The sequence below is a fragment of the Talpa occidentalis genome, unplaced genomic scaffold, assembly GCF_014898055.3.
Source record: "Talpa occidentalis isolate TD23 unplaced genomic scaffold, MPIMG_talOcc4v2.1 talOcc4.4, whole genome shotgun sequence".
Taxonomy (NCBI): domain Eukaryota; kingdom Metazoa; phylum Chordata; class Mammalia; order Eulipotyphla; family Talpidae; genus Talpa; species Talpa occidentalis.
Genome location: NW_023604295.1, coordinates 114,419,755 through 114,439,308, shown reverse-complemented (window position 1 = coordinate 114,439,308; position 19,554 = coordinate 114,419,755). Strand labels below are relative to the sequence as shown.

General features: G+C 42.5%; 1 protein-coding gene across 2 annotated transcripts in view; it reads left to right on the top strand.

Annotated features, from left to right (window-relative positions):
• RAB11FIP1 (RAB11 family interacting protein 1) overlaps positions 1 to 19,435 on the top strand; it is a 32,966-nt gene extending 13,531 nt beyond the window's left edge. The window contains exons 2-6 of one of the 2 annotated variants that reach the window (XM_037526041.2): positions 672 to 1,111; positions 1,955 to 2,726; positions 3,697 to 5,571; positions 6,300 to 6,408; positions 16,412 to 19,435. In XM_037526041.2, coding sequence (XP_037381938.1) covers positions 672 to 1,111; positions 1,955 to 2,726; positions 3,697 to 5,571; positions 6,300 to 6,408; positions 16,412 to 16,630 — 3,415 coding nt within the window. In that variant the 3' untranslated portion in view covers positions 16,631 to 19,435. The remainder of the gene's footprint in view (positions 1 to 671; positions 1,112 to 1,954; positions 2,727 to 3,696; positions 5,572 to 6,299; positions 6,409 to 16,411) is intronic. The other variant, XM_037526042.2, reaches the window with a different exon arrangement.
• The last annotated feature ends 119 nt before the right edge of the window (positions 19,436 to 19,554 follow it).

Genomic DNA, 19,554 nt, shown 5'->3' with positions numbered 1-19,554 from the left:
CAGTTTTGTGGCACTGAGTACATTCACAGCATTGTGTAGCCATCACCACCATCCATCTCTGAAACTTTTTTATTTTCCTCAACTGAAATTCTGTACCCACTAAGCACTAACTCCCAGGCCACTCCCTCACCTAGTCCCTGGCAACCACCATTCTATTTTCTGTCTCTATGAATCTGACTACTCTAGGGACTGCATATAAACGAAAGCATAATATTTGTCATTTTGTGGCTGGCTTACTTCACTATTTAAAAAACATGCTTTACTGTCATATTTTCCATTTTTCTTTGGAATGTACTGTTCTATAGACTGCTAATTTTCTCTGCAATTTCCTTGTAAATTTACACTTTATCTTCTTATCAGTTTTGTGTATTATCTTTGTATTTCTTAGTCTATTGAAGGAAGATACCCATCATAGGAAATATTTTAATGGAATTTTATTTTTATTTTTAGAAATAGTTCTTTGTTGACTTGTTAGGTGGTTATGCACTAGGCACAGAATCTGAGCCTATCTTTGCCCAGTAGTTGTTCTTCTGAAGATAAAATGTATGTTCTGTTTTTGTTCCCCATAAAAGGTTCGTAGTAGCATTGTGGAGAGACCATTTAATGGGAATTGTGAATATTGTTTTAGGCTCTTTAATTCAGTAGTGACCACTCAACCTTCCTCCCTGCAGGTGGTATACCTTGAAATCCAAACCAGGAAAGAAGGATAAAGAGCGAGGAGAAATTGAGGTTGACATCCAGTTTATGAGAAACAACATGACTGCTAGCATGTTTGACCTTTCCATGAAAGACAAATCTCGGAATCCACTTGGGAAGCTGAAGGACAAGATCAAGGGGAAGAATAAGGATAATGCATCAGACACAGCTTCAGCTATTGTCCCCAGCACGACACCCTCAGTTGACAGTGATGATGAGTCTTCGAAAGACAAGAAGAAGAAGTCAAAGATCAAGACCTTGTTTTCCAAGTCAAATTTGCAGAGAACACCCCTTTCCCAGTCCATGTCTGTCCTGCCTACTTCAAAGTCAGACAAAGTCCTGCTTCGACCTGGGAACTTTCAGGCCCAGTTGGGGGATGATGACAATGAGGATGTGTTTTCTTCTGCCTCAGACAGTGAGTTTCCTCTTTCTCCTACTTACTGGACTTCTGTTACTCAGTTTAGCCTACTTTGCTTTGAGAGAGAAAAAACAAACAAATCCTAAAAGAAAGATTTTACTTCAGCTCCTCAGTTACTAAAATGATCATGATGGTAGTCGTATGGTAAGATGGCAGTGATGGTACAGGTGGTGATGATGATAATGGTGGTGTTGGTGGTAATAATGGGTGATTGTAGTTGGGAAGTCACTTTTTCTAAGTCCTCTGGTTATAAAGGATGTATAAGCTCCTTTTTAAAATGTCTGGTTCTGAAATTGATATGTACAAGTTTGAGCCTTTGGAGCTAACAGAATTGAGTGTATCTTTTTTAAAAGGTAAAATCATGGAATCACATAATATTTTTGCTATTTCATAACCTCATCAAGTATTTATTGAGTTGCTATTAATGTAGTTAACATTAACACCCCTAACAAAAATCAAGGAATCCAGTTACCTTAACTCTGAATTGACTGTCAATTTTGAGCTTCAATTTCAGTGACCAAATCCCTGCTACTGACCAGATTCTGCTATTTTACCAAGAACGTGCCCTTTTTTTGGATTAATTCAGGGTTTCCCAAGCTTAGCATTACTGATTGTTTGGGCAGGATAATGCTATGTGATGGGGGGTGATCCTGTACATTGTAGGATCTCTAGCAGTGTCCCTGTCCTCTACCTGCTAGATACCAGTAGCACACCCCCCCCCCCATCAATGCAATTGTGACTGCAAAAAATGTATTCAGACAGGGACAAATGCCCCATCTAGTTGCAAACCATTCATTTAACTTCTTATTCCTTTTCTGTTCTTTGTCTTTCTTCTTCTAGTCATGTCTCACAAGAGAACAGCAAGTGCAGATCCTAAGCACCTCAACCAGATCAGCTTCACCCTCCCCAAGAAGGATGGACTCTCGTTTCTTGGTGGCCTTCGGTCTAAGAATGACCACCTTTCCCGCTCTAATGTCTGTATCAATGGGAACCATGTTTACATGGAACAGCCAGAAGCGAAGAGTGACACCAAGGACAGCCCCCGATCTTCCACCCCATCTCCCCAAGGTTTAAGGAAGAAGCATTTGTTCTCATCTACAGAAAACCTGACTGCTCACTCTTGGAAGGAACCTGAGGACAGCAGTGCACTTTCTACCAACAAGCAGGCCCCTGTGTCTTCCACAAAGGACTCCCTGAAATCCATGACTCTGCCATCCCAATGGTCACCGGTCAGCGATGACATTGGGGAAAACTTGGAGACCGCAAAAGGAACCAAAGAGAGCAAGAAGCAGGAGAACAAGAAGTCCTCCTTGCTTTCTCTGGTGACAGGAAAGAAGGATGTGGCTAAGGGCAGCGAAGATGAAAACCCTTCAGCCATCTTGGGGAAGGAGAAGGAAGTCAAACTGAAGGAGGATGACTCTATGCCTGTTGAAGACCTTGTGAAAAGATCTGAGAAAGATCCCGTGGCTGTTGTCTCTGGACGAGGTAAATCCCTGGGACCTTTTGAAGAAGTGCAGAGCGCAGAGCCGGAAGCAGACCCAGAGTGGAAGTCAGAACCTTCACTACCTATGACCTCTGCCAGGGCTCCCCAGACCAAAGCCGTCAAACCTCGGTGAGTCTGGGCCCTTCTGGTTATCAGTCAGACCTACTATCAGAGCGAATTTTGCTTGTTGATCAGTTGGTGGCACCTGTATATGCCAAAGGTTTACTTGTCCAAGTTGTTTTTTACTAGCCCCTATTGCCCATGGGGCCCAGCCTGCACAAATTGCAGTGATGTGTCCCAGCCCAAAGCCACGGACAGCTGGCCTGGTTGTCCTTCTCAAGGATCACACCCCAGTAGAATGCCAAAGTGTGAGCACATTCTGAGTTTTACAAGTTGGGAACACTAGATTTGGGCTGTGGTAAGTGCAGAACCTGTGTTTTTTAAGTTCATATCACATATTTCTCTTTTAGGCAGATTTTATCTTTCCTCCTTGCACTTTGGCATTGGCTGGCTGGCATGAGAGACCGGTGGTGCACTCTTGAGTGTGCTTGTGACAATTCTCTATATATTTACTTTGCACCTGATTGCAAGAACCTGAGTGAACCTTGAGGAATTTCTGCTTTTCAGCATGATTCACATTCACACTCATGATATTTCTGTTGTCTGGGGAGGGAAAGGCCTTTTTTTTGAGATTCTGCATACTTGATTTCACACACACACACACACACACACACACACACACACACACACACACCAGTTTCTCTTCAAAATCTGTGCCTGTAACCTAATGGTGTGTCTTTTACTGCTTTGATCTTTTTACATGCTTTTTGTTTATCACCAAAAAAAATCACTATAGGCTGTTGTTTTACCTGGATCTTTCTCTGTCTGTTGCACCAGCTGTTTGTGTGGCAGATGTGCTTGGTGATAAAAATGTCCCTGTTGTATGTTAAGCATTAGTGTTCCTTTCTTAACTTCTTAAGGTACTGCCCCAAATATGAAAGTTCTCCCATTTTGAGCGACTTTATTTTTACATTTTTTTTTTCCCCTCCCATGGTACGTCTGCAACTGACCTGCAGATTTTATTTTGTCCTTTTTGCAGACTGGAAGTGTCTCCAGAGGCTCATCCCGCAGCCAGGCTTCTTTCCTCCCCTGATTCTCTTCTTTTGTTTCCTGTTCTGTCTTCCAATTCTGATCAGACACCTGTCCCTTCTAAACTGGGGCATGATTCAGACATCCCATCCTCTGAATGTCCTTCTTCCTTCTCCTCTTTCTCATCTCCTACAGCAGCTCCCATTTCTACATCTACTCCGATTAAAAACTGGCCTTCCACAGACAAAGGCCAGGCCAGGTCTGAAGAAGCATCTTTGCTTGTTAAAACAGAGTTGCAAAAGGATAGTTTAACCCTAGTTCCAAATACTGCTTCTTGCACGTTGGGTTCACTTTCCAAAGAGCCACCCATTCCAGTGTGTGAAGGGACAGGATATTCTTCAATGGGGAAGACCAATGAAGAGAATACCAGTGCCAGTGACTTAGAAAAATCTTTCCTGAAAAGGCCTGAAGTGGGGCAACAAGAAGAACTTCTGGAATTTTCTTCCAAAAAACAAGACTCTCTCTCTTCTTCCAAAGAGACCCAAGAGGGAACATTTGCTCTTTCACTCACAAGTGGCAGAAATGAAAACCAGACTGGGAGGCCTCTGATGGGGGAAAACACAGACTTTGAGGGTCAGTCCAGGTCTTTTGTGGGGAACAGAGTTAGGACTGGCAAGAGGACTTCTGTAATTAAAGAAGCTTCGCCCCTTCTTCCAATGGAAGAATCGGTCTCCCCACATGATTCCATGATTCAGAAACATCAGGAAATAGGTCTGAATGTCAGTGAGGGCAGAAAGAAAACCAAAAAACGTGTGTCATTTTCTGAGCAGCTCTTTGTGGAAAAGGATGTGGAGAAGTGCCCTGGATTGGTTGAAGAGGACAGAAGTAACCCCCAGGGGCTGGCCCATGAAGGCACTGTGGCTGGAAATGTGTCTGAGGGGGAGCCTTCTGTGTCCCTCCACACAGAAGACTCTGAGAGGGAAGCTGTGACTGAGGCCGCCCCTGTGGCAGGTCACCTCCCTTTCCCCTCTCATGAGGAGTCTCTCTCAGAAGGCCGTGTGAGTGGGGAGGCAAGGGCAGGGAAAGACATCCTACTCTTTAGGACTGAGGGAGATGACACCCTGATGGTTCAGAATCAAAGCAAAGCCAGTGATCACGAAGGCTTATTGTCTGATCCCCTGAATGACCTTCAGTCTGCCTCAGATCTTAAGTCTCCAGTCATGGCAGATCTGGATTTAACCCTCCCTTCCATTCCTGAAGTCGCATCGGATGATGAAAGAATAGATCAGATTGAAGGTGACAGAGAGAGATTGGAGGTCGCCACTCCAGAAGTAGAAGCTTCTTCCTCAAGCACATTACTGTTACCTGCCCACCCTGGAAAGGACAAGGGGCCAAGTGGTGAGGGCGAGGCTAGTGTGCCGGCAGTACCCCCAGAGAGCCTGCATGAGCTCAGTCCGAAAGCACCCAAAGCATATGTTATGACTTCTTCAGAGCAGACTACAAGTCTAGGAATTTGTACACCAGATCTTGGCAAGAGCTCAAGCCTGGATAAACAGCTGCCAGCCCCCGGCGGTGGTGAAGAAGAAAAACTGTTGGGAAGTGGGAGGCCCAATCAGCCTCCTGATGTGGCCCTGAAGTGTCCTGTGTCCAGATCCTCCTTTTCTGAAACCTTTCCTTCCATACACTCTTTTCCCAACTCTCCACATTCTGACACTCACCACGCCAGCACAGCAGAATCTCAAAAAAAAGCAACAGCAGAGGGCTCCGCTGGTAAAGTGGAAAATTCTGGCAAGAGGAAGCCGCCGCTTCAGGCCTGGGTTTCACCTTCAGAGTCACATCCAGTCTCAGCTCAGCCGAGTGCTGGAATTGGGTCATCCAAGCACAGGTGAGATTGTCTCTATAAATGAGAAGGGTGCCTCCCTCTTCCATTTTTTTTCCACTTGCAGAGTTTGTGGGTCTCTAGTAGCACAGATGTTCTTCTGGTACAACCCACCTATTTTGCAGGTGGGGCTATTTAAAAAGGGGTGACCTTCCCTGTGACGGGAATGCCTAAGACACTCTGTAGCATGAGGGTAGCAGTCTCCAGAGCATAGTTTAGGAATCATCCAGGGGCAGATCTGGAGCTCTGACTGCAGAGATGTACTGTGACCAGTACCATGACCAATACTGTGATGGTCTCCAGCACCCACTGACATTGAGTGGCACGACCTAGTGGTGGTAAACTTCCTTCAAACTCCGCCCGAAGTGAAGCTGGTGTGTTTGTTCTGAACTCTCTACCATTGAGGCACAAGGAGGCTCTGCAGGGGCTCCCACAGAGGCTGTAAATATCTGTAGAAATGAGACTCTCTTGAATGCATTCGTACAAGAACAAGGGTCTGGTAAGAAGGTAAAGAAAGACACCTTGCTGAGGGTGTGTTTTGTTAACATGCAAATGGCTTCCTGGTGCTGGCTGCTTTTATTCTGTAAGGACATCGGCACATGTTGGACCCAAGAGATAAACAATGCATGTGTCCACTCTCCCCCTTCTCTTTCTGGCTGGCATCTTTGAAATGAGTAGTTTCTTAGTTTTATCATCTCAGAAAGGTCTAAGGATCCTATCTCCCTTCTCTTTAGACTTCAGCCTGTGAAGCCAATGAATACAACTGCCACCAAGATTGCTAACTCCAGCTTGGGAACTGCTACCATCATCAGCGAGAACTTGATCAACGAAGCCATGCTGAAGGTATGTCTTAAAGAAGTAGCTATGTGACCTGGGCATCTCCACAAAACCCATTTCCAGAGCCACTGAGTCACAGTTAGGTGTATCTCCTTGCAGATTATAACCATATGTCTATGTCTTTGGAAGCCTCTGCCCTTCCCTTGAATGACACTTTCCCCCTTTACAGTTATTTAGTTTTTGTTGAATTTTTTTTGTGCCTCAAGCAACATGATTGACATGGACATTCGTTTTTTTTTTTTTTGTTTTTTTTTTTAAATAATAAATTTTATTTTTATATTCCACATACAATTGCAGCCCCCCCATTCTGACCCCAATCCCTCCCCTCCCGCCCCTCACCCCCAAAAAGTGTCTCTGGTTCATAGTTTTTTGTTGATTTTGATTTTCACTTTCTTATAGTTATTCATTCTCCTGGTCCCTTATTTAAGTTTTCTAGATTCCTGCTATGAGTGAGACCATCCGGTATTTTTCTTTTTCTTTTTGGCTTATTTCGCTGAGCATGATCCCTTCCAGCGCCATCCATGTTGCTGCAAATTGCATATGTTTATCTTTTTTGAATGCTGAGTAATATTCCATGGTATATATGTACCACATCTTCTTGATCCAGTCATCGATTTTTGGGCATTTGGGTTGTTTCCAAAGCTTAGCTATTGTAGACAGTGCTGCTATAAACATAGGGGTGCAGGTGTTCTTTGGAATTGATGTTTCTGTGTCCTTTGGGTAAATACCTAGGAGTGGAATTGCTGGATCATATGGAAGCTCTATGTTTAGTCCAGAAATCTCCACACAGCTTTCCACAGTGGTTGGACCAGTTTGCACTCCCACCAACAGTGCAGAAGAGTTCCTTTTTCTCCACACCCTCGCCAACATTTGTTGTTGCTAGTTTTTTTAATATGTGCCATTCTCACTGGTGTAAGATGGTATCTCATGGTAGTTTTGATTTGCATTTCCCTGATGACAAGTGATGTTGAACATTTTTTCATATGCCTGTTGGCCATTTGCATTTCCTCTTCAGAGAAGTTTCTTTTTAGCTCTTCTGCCCATTTTTTGACTGGATTATTTTCTTTGTTGTTGTTGAGTCTCATCAGCTCTTTGCAGATTTTTGTGATCAGTCCTTTATCATTAGTGTTGGGTGCAAAAATGTTCTCCCAGTTGGTGGGGTTTCTCTTTGTTTTTGTTATTGTCTCTTTTGCTGTGCAGAAGCTCTTTAATTTGATGTAGTCCCAGCTGTTTATCTTTGCCTTCACTATCACTGCTTTGGGTGATGTGTCTGTAAAGATGTCTTTGATGTGCAAATCACGTAGTGTTTCGCCTATATTTCCTTCTATGTATTTTATGGTTTCAGGTCTTATGTCTAATTCTTTAATCCATTTTGAGTTGATTTTTGTGTATGGTGTGAGGTAGTGGTCAAGCTTCATTCTTTTGCATGTAGCGACCCAGTTTTCCCAGCACCATTTATTGAACAAACTTTCTTTGCTCCAATGCATAGTCTTTGCTCCTTTGTCGAAGATTAGTTGACCATAAATCTGTGGGTTTATCTCTGGATTTTCTATTCGATTCCATTGGTCTGTATGTCTGTTCTTGTTCCAATACCATGCAGTTTTGATGATTATGGCTTTGTAGTATAGTTTGAAGTCTGGGAGTGTGATGCCTCCATTCCCTTCTTTTTTTTCAGGAGAGCTTTGGCTATTCGGGGTTTTTTGTGATTCCATATGAATTTCATCAATAATTGTTCTATTTCTTTGAAGAATGACATTGAAATTTTGATTGGAATAGCATTGAATCTGTATATTGCTTTTGGAAGGATGGCCATTTTAATAATGTTTATTCTTCCAATCCATGAGCAGGGGATATCTCTCCATTTCTTTGTGTCTTCTTCTATTTCTTTTAACAGTGTTTTATAGTTTTCTTTGTATAGGTCCTTTACCTCTTTTGTTAGATTTATTCCCAAATATTTGATTTTTTTTGTTTCAATAACGAAAGGGATGGTTTTTTTGATTTCTTCTTCTTCAGATTTATTGTTTGTGTATAGGAAGGCTACTGACTTTTGCGTGTTTATTTTGTATCCTGCCACTTTACTGAACTGATTGATGAGTTGAATTAGCTTTTCTGTGGAGTTTTTGGGGTTCTCTATGTATAATATCATATCGTCTGCAAATAGTGATAGTTTGACTTCTTCTTTTCCTATTTGGATTCCTTGGATGTCTTTCTCTTGTCTTATTGCCCTGGCTAGGACTTCCAGTATTATATTGAAAAGCAGTGGTGAGAGTGGACATCCTTGTCTTGTTCCAGATCTTAATGGAATTGCTTTCAGCTTTTCACCATTGAGAATGATACTGGCTGTTGGCTTGTCATAGATGGCCTTTATGATGTTAAGGTATGTTCCTTGTATCCCAAGAATTTCAAGGGCTTTTATCATGACATGGACATTTGTTAATGAGAAGAAAATGTCATCCACCATCTGGCCCTTTCAAATTGGGTATTTTCATTTTCCCATGCTTTTTTATCTTTTGGCAAGAATGTAAAATTCTTGTAGTTGTATCATTGCACAGATGTACTTTTTTGTAACTTTATTTTGAAATAAGTTAAAACTTTAAAAAGTTGCAAGAATAGGACAAAGAACTCCTGTTGGATAGTAGGTTTCCTCTAATCTGTGGTTTCACTTTCCACAGTTTCATTTACCATGTTCAACCATGGTTTGAAAATACTATGCAATATGAGATATTTTGAAATATCTTTATTGCAGTATATTGTTGTAATTGTTCTGTTATTAGTTATTGTTAATCTCTTACTGTGCCTCATTAATAAGTTTAACTTTATCACAGGTGTGTATGTATAGGAAAAACATGGTATGTGTAGGGCCTCCTTGGTGGCTCAAGGGGTTAAGACACAACCTATGAGGCTATCCACAGCCACTGCAGCACAAGTTCGATCCCTGACCAGGGAGCTACCCACATGGTGCAGCAGACCTCTCCTGACTCGCCCACTACTCCCTTCAGCAGTGTTTTCAGTCAATCTGCCTGTTCTGTCCCCACTCTGTCTCTGATGAATCCTCTCACCTTCCACACCTCTGGCCTGTACCCTAGTTCTTGTATACATAAATAAATACATTTTAAAAAAAACAACAACAAAAAACATTGTATGTATAGGATTCAGTGCTGTCTGAGGTCTTGGGCATCCACAGAGGTGGTTGAGATATATTCCTCAGAGATAAAGGGCGACTGTTCTACCTTTCCTCCCACTGACCAGTTGTTGACATTTTACCAGTTTTGCTTTATCATTCTCACACCCTCCCTCCCTTTTTTCTCTTTGTATGAACATAGAGATGCATACATAATTTTCTTTTCTGAACTATTTGAGAGTAGGATGCATACATGATGCCCCTTTTGCCCCTAAATACTCCAGTGTGTAATCCCTACGAGTAAGGGCATTTATCAAAATGAAGAAATTTAACATTGATATAATTACTCATCTCAAATTATATTTCAATTTCACCAATTTTGCCAGTGTCCTTTTTAATTTTTTTTCCCTCTTGCCCAAGATCCAATCCGGGATGACTTGTATTTAGCTGTCTTGTCTTTATAGTCTCCTTTATTATGAAATAGTTCTTCAGTCTTTTTTTTTTCAATTGAGAAATAATTAACATATAAGATTATAGATCACATTGGTTCAGGATCACTTTGGTTTCACATTGATTTGATATTTGTGTACATTGTGAAATGATCGCCACAATAATTCTAGTTACCATACAAAGTTAACTTTTAGGGTTTCCCCCGCCTTAGCCGTTTTTGTCTTTCAAGATATTGACAATTTTGAAGAGTTGTTTCATGGTTTTCTTCATTTTGGATTTGTCTGATCTTTCCTCATGGTGTCCTTCTCAGGCACTGTATAAAGAGGTATATGGTATCAGTTTGTCCCATCAGTGGGGGTGTTCACACTGATAACTTAGTTTGGGTGGTTCCTACCAGGTTCTCCAGTGTGAAGTTGCCATTTTCCCTGTAATATTAATAAGAAATTTATAGGGAATTAATGCAGACTGTGGAAATACCCTGTTCCTCATCCTCCTTTCATTTATAGGCTTCAACATCCATTGGTGAATATGGTGGTTACAAAATGATGATTTTGCAGCTTTTCCACCTGCCTGGAAACACTTTTAAATTCTCTTTTTTCACCTAGTGGTGTATAATAAGCATTTTTGCATGTTGCTACTACTCTTTAAAATGATTATACTACTACTTACTTAACCATTCCCTTATTCTTGCATATTTCGGTTGTTTTGCTTTTTTATCATGAGTAACACTATGGTGAACATGTTCTTGCATAGACCTTTCCCTCCTTTGTGAGGTTATTTCCATAAGCTAACTTTCCAGGAAGAATGTCGCTGGATTAGAGGAAGCTTGGGCTAACTTTGGAAAATAACTCTTTCCCACAAAAACAAAACCAAACTTCCAGATGATGTCTGCTTTAGAGTGACTTTATCCTGCCCTTTCTGCTTCTGAAGTCAGAAGGATTTAGAATATTGCGTAGTTGTAAGCCCCTGGTCTTTGATTATCGCACGGACTAGGGGAGAATGATTTACTGAACAACCAGTGACACTAGTGGGTAAGGATGTGCTGTACTGCAAATATGTGGAGAGGAACTTCCTGAGAACTGAGGGGTAGAGTCTGTAGAGCTAAATTTATTTCTATGTTAGTTCAGAGAATCTAAAGGTTTCATTCATCACAGATTTTATAGCCCCATGGTTTCCAGGACATCAAATAGTTTTTGCTTTTTAAACTTGTGGTCACATCTTCATTCCTGCAGGCAATTCATTTTTTTTTAATGCTTGGGTGGTTGTTAACGCCTCTGGTTCACTGCACCTATGGCATGAGGAGTGGGTCTGAAAGCTGGAGAACTAAGTTCCAGGTAAAGAAGCTCAGTGGAAGTGAATAGTTGCTTAAAGCAAGTTAATGTTTCCCAGTCCTCTTGTCTTCTCTTCAGTAGTACTGTTGACAGGGTAGTGGTAAGCATCATTCTCAAACTAATCAGCTGTAGTGGTATAGCTACTGTGTGCACCGACTATGTTTTGTCCCGAAAAATGTATCATAACTTGACCATCTCAGCTAGGCTGGCTTCTGTGTGTCTCCCATAGAAGAGGCAGTACTTGTCTTCCTGAAGTTAATGACATTTACCGGGAAAATGGGCAAAGAACACCACAAAATGGGCAATAATGAAAACTGGAGACATATAGCAACCTTCCATCCTCTCTTCCTTTTACTGTGGAATGCAGCTTGGCTCCAAAGAGAAACAGACACCTAGCTTTTGGGAAGTGAACAAGACCCTTGGCTGCTGTTTTGTTTACTCTTCAAAGCTCATTTAATCAGGGGCTTATCTCCAGGCCCTGACTGAGAATAACTTGCCCTAAATTAAAGGCAACTGCTGCCCCTCTGCCTGCCCACAACAAAGCTCTTCATCTTAGACCATACCTAGTAACTATTCTGAATAAGTATGGAAAGTTTCCTGGAGACTGCTGTTGGCTTGGCATATAATATATGCTTTGTACTAAGGCATAAACAGTATTTATTGAAAAAATACTCTTTGGAATTTTGCAAAGTAAGAGAGAGATTAGGGAAAGAAGTTGCATAGCTAACATTATGAAAAACTAGCTGGGTCACCACTAAGATGGATTTTTTTTTTTGGCTATTGTTTTAGGGCCTCCATCCTTTATAGGTGATTTATAACTAGGAGTATATTATTTACCCCGGTGGCTTTAACACTTCCATTTAAAAATAATACAACCAACTAGGTTCAAAATTCATCTATCATATAAATGGCAAGAATTGGACACAAATTTGAATATACATCATTATTATGACAACTATGTAAAAAAAATCCAATGTGAAAATACTGGAAGGAAATATGTGATCAATGGGCACTGTTGTTTTTTGAACGGATATATTTTGGTTTTTTTTTTAAAGATTTATTTATTTATGCATGCAAGAACTGGGATACAGGCCAGAGTGTGTGAGGGCGGGTGAGAGGATTCACCAGAGACAGAGTGGAGACCAGAACAGGTAGATTGACTGAATTATACTGTGAGGGGAGCAGCGGGCAAGTCAGGAGGTCTGCTGCGCCATGTGGGTCACCTCCCTGGCTGGGGATCAAACTTGTGCTGCAGTAGCTGCGAATAGCTTCATAGTGCTGCATCTTAAAACCCTGCACCACCAGGGAGGCCCCTGAATGGGTATTTTTTTTTCAATTTTTTTTTTTTTAATAGAGGCATGTTATTTATTTATTTGTTTGTTTGTTTGTTTTGTTTATACATGCACTGGGTACAGTCAGAAGCGCGGGAGGGTGAGAGAATTCACCAGAGCCAGAGTGGGGAGCAGAGCAGGCAGACTGATGAAATACACTGCTGAGGGGAGCAGCGGGTGGCAGGAGAGGTCTGCGTGCCATGTGGGACCCTCCTCTGGTGGCCGGGGAGCAGCCGGGGATCGAACCGGCGCTGCAGAGGCCGCGGGCAGCTTCGCAACCCAGCACTCAACCGCTGCGCCACCGGGGAGGCCCCCTGAATGGGTATTTTTAATGGATATTTTCTTTCCCCCCTTCCTCTCCATGACTGTTGCTCACTTTCTGTAATGCTGGATTATTTTATAAGTTTTAAGTCATCAAATGACTGGGCCTTCATTATGTGATGTTTTCAAGCCCTACATTCTTTTCCCTTTGAATTTTATAACCCAAATTGAATAGCTCTCTGACAGTTTGTATAAAGTACCTTAGGTGTACATTCCTTTTCAATTCTATCCATTGAAATTAAGGACATATTTAGAGATGTGGCCAAAGATTTATATTCATGCATTTTAATAAAAATATTATATAATGGTGAATATTAAAAATAACCTAAATATCCAACAAGGAAGAGATAGTTAAAACATAATAGGATCTTGGGCCTCCCCTGGTGGTGCAGTGGTTGAGCGCTGGGCTGCCCGCAGCCTCTGCAGCGCCGGTTCCGTTCCCCGGCCGCCGGTGAGGGTCTCACCCACCCACACACACACACACACACACACACACACACACAAACATAATGGAATCTTAAGCATCCATTACATGATTTGTGCTAAAATATAATGATGAGAAACCACACGCACAACACACACACACGAGCTATGAAACTGTATTCTGTGATGCTGAAGTTGCATAAACACAGGAAGGGGCCTCCCTGGTGGTGCAGGGGGTTGGGACACAACCTATGAAGCTGTCCGCAGCCACTGCAGCATGAGTTCAATCCCTGGCCAGGGAGTTACCCACATGGCTCAGCAGACCTCTGGCCTGTACCCCAGTTCTTGTGTGCATAAATAAATCTTAAAAAAAAAAAAGAAAGAAACGGAGCAAAAATAAGAGACCCATGTATAAGTATTGGAGTAATGATAATTTACTTCTCTTTTGCATTTGGGAGTTTCCATGATGAGCAAATATTTCTTTAATATTTAATCCATCTTCAAGGTCTAGTTCAGATGTCATGCTATCTTTGAAGCTTTCCCGACCTTCTGTGCACCAGTGGTCTCTTGCTAGTGCAGCTCCTAGAGCACCATTGTGCCTCTGTGAGCCTGGAGTTATGGTCATTCAGGCTCCCCTGCCTCACATTATTGTACAATCAATCTCTAGAACTCTCCTCCAGGTGTACAACTTTTTGGACAAAAATTGTTCTAGAAGTTACAAATAGAGCGACTGTGTGAGACTCTTTGGTGATCCAGCTCTCAAGGAGAACCAGCCTGCTCCTCCCTTCTTGTGTCATCTGTCTTCTTCATCTTTCCATCTCCCAAGTCCCTTGCAGGGTATGTTATGTAATCAATATTTCTGAATAACTAGAATTCTTCTGTGATAGAGGTATAATCTAAAAAACCCCAGAGGCCATACTCTTGGCTGTTGTTTACAAAGACACACAACTTTAAAAAAATATATGGTAAAATAAAAATACCATCTTAATCATTTTTAAACATTCAGTTCAGTACTGGTAAGTACACTCACATTTGCACAACCAACCCCTAGAACTCTTCTCCAGGTGTACAACCTTTTGGCTGAAAATCGTTCTAGGAGTTATAAATACAGCTGCTGCATCCAGGGAGGTGCCCTATCAACGTGTGTCTTCCATGAGTTTAAAAAAGAAAAAAAAATAGGATGAAGGGAGAAGCAGTTTTTGAAAAGTGGTCCAATATCACACCTATTTCTGTGCAGCCTGTTAAGCTAAAACCTGCTCTCTATATGAAAATGTCTGTGCGTGTCTCTAAGCTAGCACTGCAATTGTGGTGTTTCTCTTCCTCACCAGAAGAGGGGTGGGGTTTCTTTCTGAATTCTGGGGAGTGTGTAGACAGTTTGTGTCACTGGGCTCAACAGGGCCTTCTATACTGTCACCAGAGGATGAGGACTGATTCTGCTTCTGGCTCAGAAGGCCATCTCTCTGCCTTTTCCTGAGTGGGACCATGAGGCCCTCAGGGCAGTGAAACAGAGGTTGCCTCAGAGTTCTGTGGGCATGTATCTTTAAACTTATAAGTCTCTTGAGCCACAGATCTTAGGGAAAGTTAGTTTGTTTTTGTTTCCCCCTCTTACTGGAGATTTGGTAGGTCATGTTACTTTTTATTTAATCCTTATCTTATGTTTCCTCATGGTTTTGGCCTCAGCCTGGAGTTTGCAAATGGAGTCCTGTCATCCCAGATTATTTATGCTGGTGAAATGCAGTAACTGCTTAGGGCTTCTGCTCTCCTATGGAGTGGACGCTTAGTCCTGGCACAGGCCACTGTGGACCCAGAAGGTGTGCCATCGATGTTTGAGGGTGATGACTGTGGCCTGGCAGCACTTAGCTTTCACCTGGCATATTTTTTTAATATGAAATCACTTAAAATGGAGTCTGAGCAGCCACTCATCAGTCTAGCACCAAATCCTGAGAGTAGCTGAGGCAGAAGTATAAAAGGTGATCTGTTGTGTGAGGAGGAGAAGATCACCAACTCCTGCACCTCAACCACTAGAATTTCTTCATGGGCCACCTTGGCTTGGGTCTGGGCTCCCAGCTACACACTGAAATTTGCTTGTGCCCACCTAGCGCTGAGTCCTCCAATATTTGCATTTCTAAAAACCTCAGATCCAGGACCTCCCTGGTGGTGCAAGGGGTTGTCTCAGCACTATGAAGCAATCCACAGCACTATGAAGCTAATCGGCAGCCACTACAGCACAGCATGAGTTTGATCCCCAGCTGGCAGGCCAGGGAGCTACTCACATGGCACAGCAGACCTCGCCTGTCTTGCCCGCTCTCCCCTCAGCAGTGTATTTCAGTCAAGCTGTCTGTTCTGTTCCCCACTCTGTCTCTAGTGAATCCTCTCACCCCTGGAACCTCTGGCCTGTACCCCACCTCTTGCATGCATAAATAAATAAATCTTTGAAAAACAAAAACCCAGATCCAGGTTCTTATCCAGGGTCTGCAGCTCCAAGAGCCAAACAAGGGCCTCCCCGGTGACGCAGCGGTTGAGCGCTGGGTTGCAAAGCTGCCCGCAGCCTCTGCAGCGCCGGTTCGATCCCCGGCTGCTCCCTGGCCACAGGAGGAGGGTCCCGCATGGCGTGCAGACCTCTCCTGCCTGCTTCCCGCTGCTCCCCTCAGCAGTGTACTTTGGTCCTTCTGCCTGCTCTGCTCCCTGCTCTGGCTCTGGTGAATTCTCTCACCCTCCCATGCTTCTGACTGTACCCAGTGCTTGTATAAACAAACAAACAAATAAATAAATAAATCTTAAAAAAAAAAAAAAGTCAAACAATACAACAAAGAAGGACATGGAGCAAAGGCCACATATAACCTGCAGAGCCTGAAATAGTTACTTTGGTCCTTTAAGAAAACTTCATCAATCACCTGTTTTCCACCTAAACTGAAAACAGATTCCCAGAAAAACTGGCTCACAAATAATATTTCATTTTTTGTATTTCTTTTAGATATTTGATTCCTATGCTGACTTTATTTTTTTCCTCCCCTTTTTTTTCCTCCCCAAAGAAATACAACCCCTCGGACCCTGGTTTTGCTTATGCACAGCTAACCCATGATGAACTGATTCAGCTGGTCCTCAAACAGAAGGAAACAATAAGTAAGAAGGAATTTCAGGTTCGCGAGCTGGAAGACTACATCGACAATCTGCTAGTCAGGGTCATGGAAGAAACCCCCAACATCCTCCGAGTTCCCACGCAGGTGGGCAAAAAAGCTGGAAAGATGTGAATCCCCAGCATGTCACACTGAGACTTTGTTTCCATCTGCTCCTGAGGTCAAGGACTCGGTATGCCTGATAACCAACATACGGGCTCCAAATCACCATCTCCCTTGCGTGTTATCTGATAAGAGTCAATTCTGTCCACTGAAACCAGGTTAATTATTACTTGATGCCTTTTCTGTACATTCCCAGGATTTTATTTGTAAATGCCTCTGTGCCTTTAACTATGTTGTAAATATTTTGTGCCCTGACTGGAGATATGGCCATGAGATCTGATCCTGGTCCAGAGATTCGGGTGGCACCCAAGGCGTGAATGTAGTTTAACATTGGAGTTTGCTATGGAGATTTTAAAATATGTATCCCCCTAGCCATTAAAGGTTGGGTGAAATGAGAAGGACCAGGCAATTGGTGCTGTGTTACTTACTTTCCTGACTTTTGAATAGCTCAGGTGTAGCTTTAATGACTACAGATGCTAACCTTTGATACCACACACACACACTGGGCTCCTTAGACTTGGTCTTGTTACTTTGACTGGAGCTGAGGAGTTCCAGGAAAGCCGCTGACTGTGCCTTTTAGACTTGTAACAAGCTACCTTTACTAAACATCAGCTTCCACCACCATCCAGCATCACAGTGGTGCTCTATATCCACCCAGAGGACCTTTGTGGAGATGAGAAAAGTACAACAAGGGAATGAAGTCACTTTGCACTAGGGGAAGTTGGTCAGAAGTCCCCTGCTTGTGGTGGCAGGGTTCCTGCTGGCTGATGGCCTGGCCAGCACCTTGATAAAGGGCTGGGCAGCCCGAGCACTTACTCACGTGCTTATCCCAGGCATGGAGTGACTACAGAAGGACCCCTTTCTTTCACTTTTACCACCATGGATGACTATATGTTAAGAACTAGATGAATACACATTTTTGAACTAGAACACCTGCCCCTTTCTTAATAGTGCCAATTCCAGTTTGGATTCTTTGGGTAACTTTGTTGTTAGTAACCTAATGTTGGAATTAGAATGTTCTGTATCGTACATTTTTTTATCCTGGTTGTTATAGAATCTCATCAAATCTAGACATCTCTCCTGGGGGAAAGCATAGAGGTGGATAGGTGTGGAGACCATAGCAGTGATTAAACTGAGAATCTTGTCTCTGTTCTATTGATGTTAAGAGGCAAGATTTTGGGTGGCGGAATCCCATTTCAGGACCATGTTTGCTGCAACCTCAGTTCTGTCGGAGCACTTTAATCTGAAGGATGATACTGTAACTCGATTTATCTAATTAGCTTTCAGTGATCCATTGCTATTTTATTTAATACTCTCCTATAGTACTGGGGACCACTGTAAACTTTCGGATGACTTGTATTTTTATAGTGCTATGAAATTTATTTACATACCTATAAAGAGAACTGTATATTCACTTGAAGTCTGAAAATGTCCATGTATGTATTTGTTCAGCAATACTTTTTTTACTTCATATAAATGTATTTTGACTGTGATAATCCAGGTGCACTGGGGTGGCGGAGGGCAGCTCTCCTTTGATGAGCTGGTGTGGAGACTTGCATTATGTAAGGAGGGGTGTTTGGTTTGGAGAAAATGTGCTGCTAGGGGCTCAGACATGTAACTTGGTCAGTATTTGAGAGGGACATTTGGGTAAAGGAGTGAATTCCTGTGCTCTGAAACACCACTTGGTAACTCTAATGAAGGACAATTTACTTCAAGGGTGTCTGGCTTCTACCACTGGGGAACAAAAAAGAATTTATAGAATTCCAGCAATTCACAACATAGATAATAAGATAACTTGTAGGTCATTAGTTAATAACTATTCTTGAGGACTCCACTTTAGAGGAGAATTTACCTAAGAAAAACTTTTGCCTGCTCTGACCAATTGGCAGAGGCTGGGGAATCAGGGTGCTGAGCTCCATTAACAGGCATATGTTTGAGGACATATACCCATCTGCACGAGGAGAGCAAGGACTTGCCTCTTGTTCCTGTAAATGCCAACCTAACTGGTGGGCCCCAGGATGAGGCTGCATCTGAGAAGCAGGAGCAGCCCTTTTCTTGGTCTTGATCGACTGCCTCCAGAAAGAGCACGGTATACTTAGGGAAGCACCCATAAGTACTAAACACCTGGCAATGAACTTCAACTGGAGAAAACAGCTTCCTGAATAAAATGACAATCCTTTGCCTGATTGTTTCATATCATCTCATATCTTGGACTTTGACAGATGTCCTGCCCCGCCCCCCCTTTTAGTCCTATGTGTTAACCTCATCAGGGTGACAGAATGGAGGAGCAAGAAAGTCTGCCCTTTGCCAGGCTGAACAGCTGTTGACCTTGAGCAGGGGGTGTGCTCACATGGATGGAATACCTGTATGTGGTTTCAAGCTTTTTTACCAGAGGGAGCAGAAGGTCCTTGACAGTTAGCCACATAACTATATTGAAGGCAAGAGACAATTTAATGTTAAATTATGCAGGGGTCTTCCCCCAAAGATCCCTTCTCCCAATCAGCCTTTTTTTTTTTTTTTTTAACTACTAATGAATGAAAACTGAAAGGTGGAGAACCTTCAACTAAGATAGAGAACTTAGCTTCCTAGTAGCCACACCATCCTCAACCCTGTGGTTCTCAACATTTTATGAGCTACTAACTTGACCTCTTCTTCCCTCCAATTGAAGGACCACCCAGTGTTTTTGAATTAAAGAATTATTTCCTACTTTGTTATTTGGGAGTTTTCAATTTCTTTGGTTTTGTTTCTAAGAAGTAACATGAAGTTTCCTATAACACTAAATAAAATGGTACTGCCTTTTAAAGAGTTGTGTCTGTAGTTTCATGTGGGTATAATAAAAATTTCTCTGTTATGGGAACAACTCTCTTGGGAGGTACTGGTGTTTCTCACCCTCTGAGGGGTCTCTCATTTGCATTCCTCCTGCTGCCAAGTGCCCA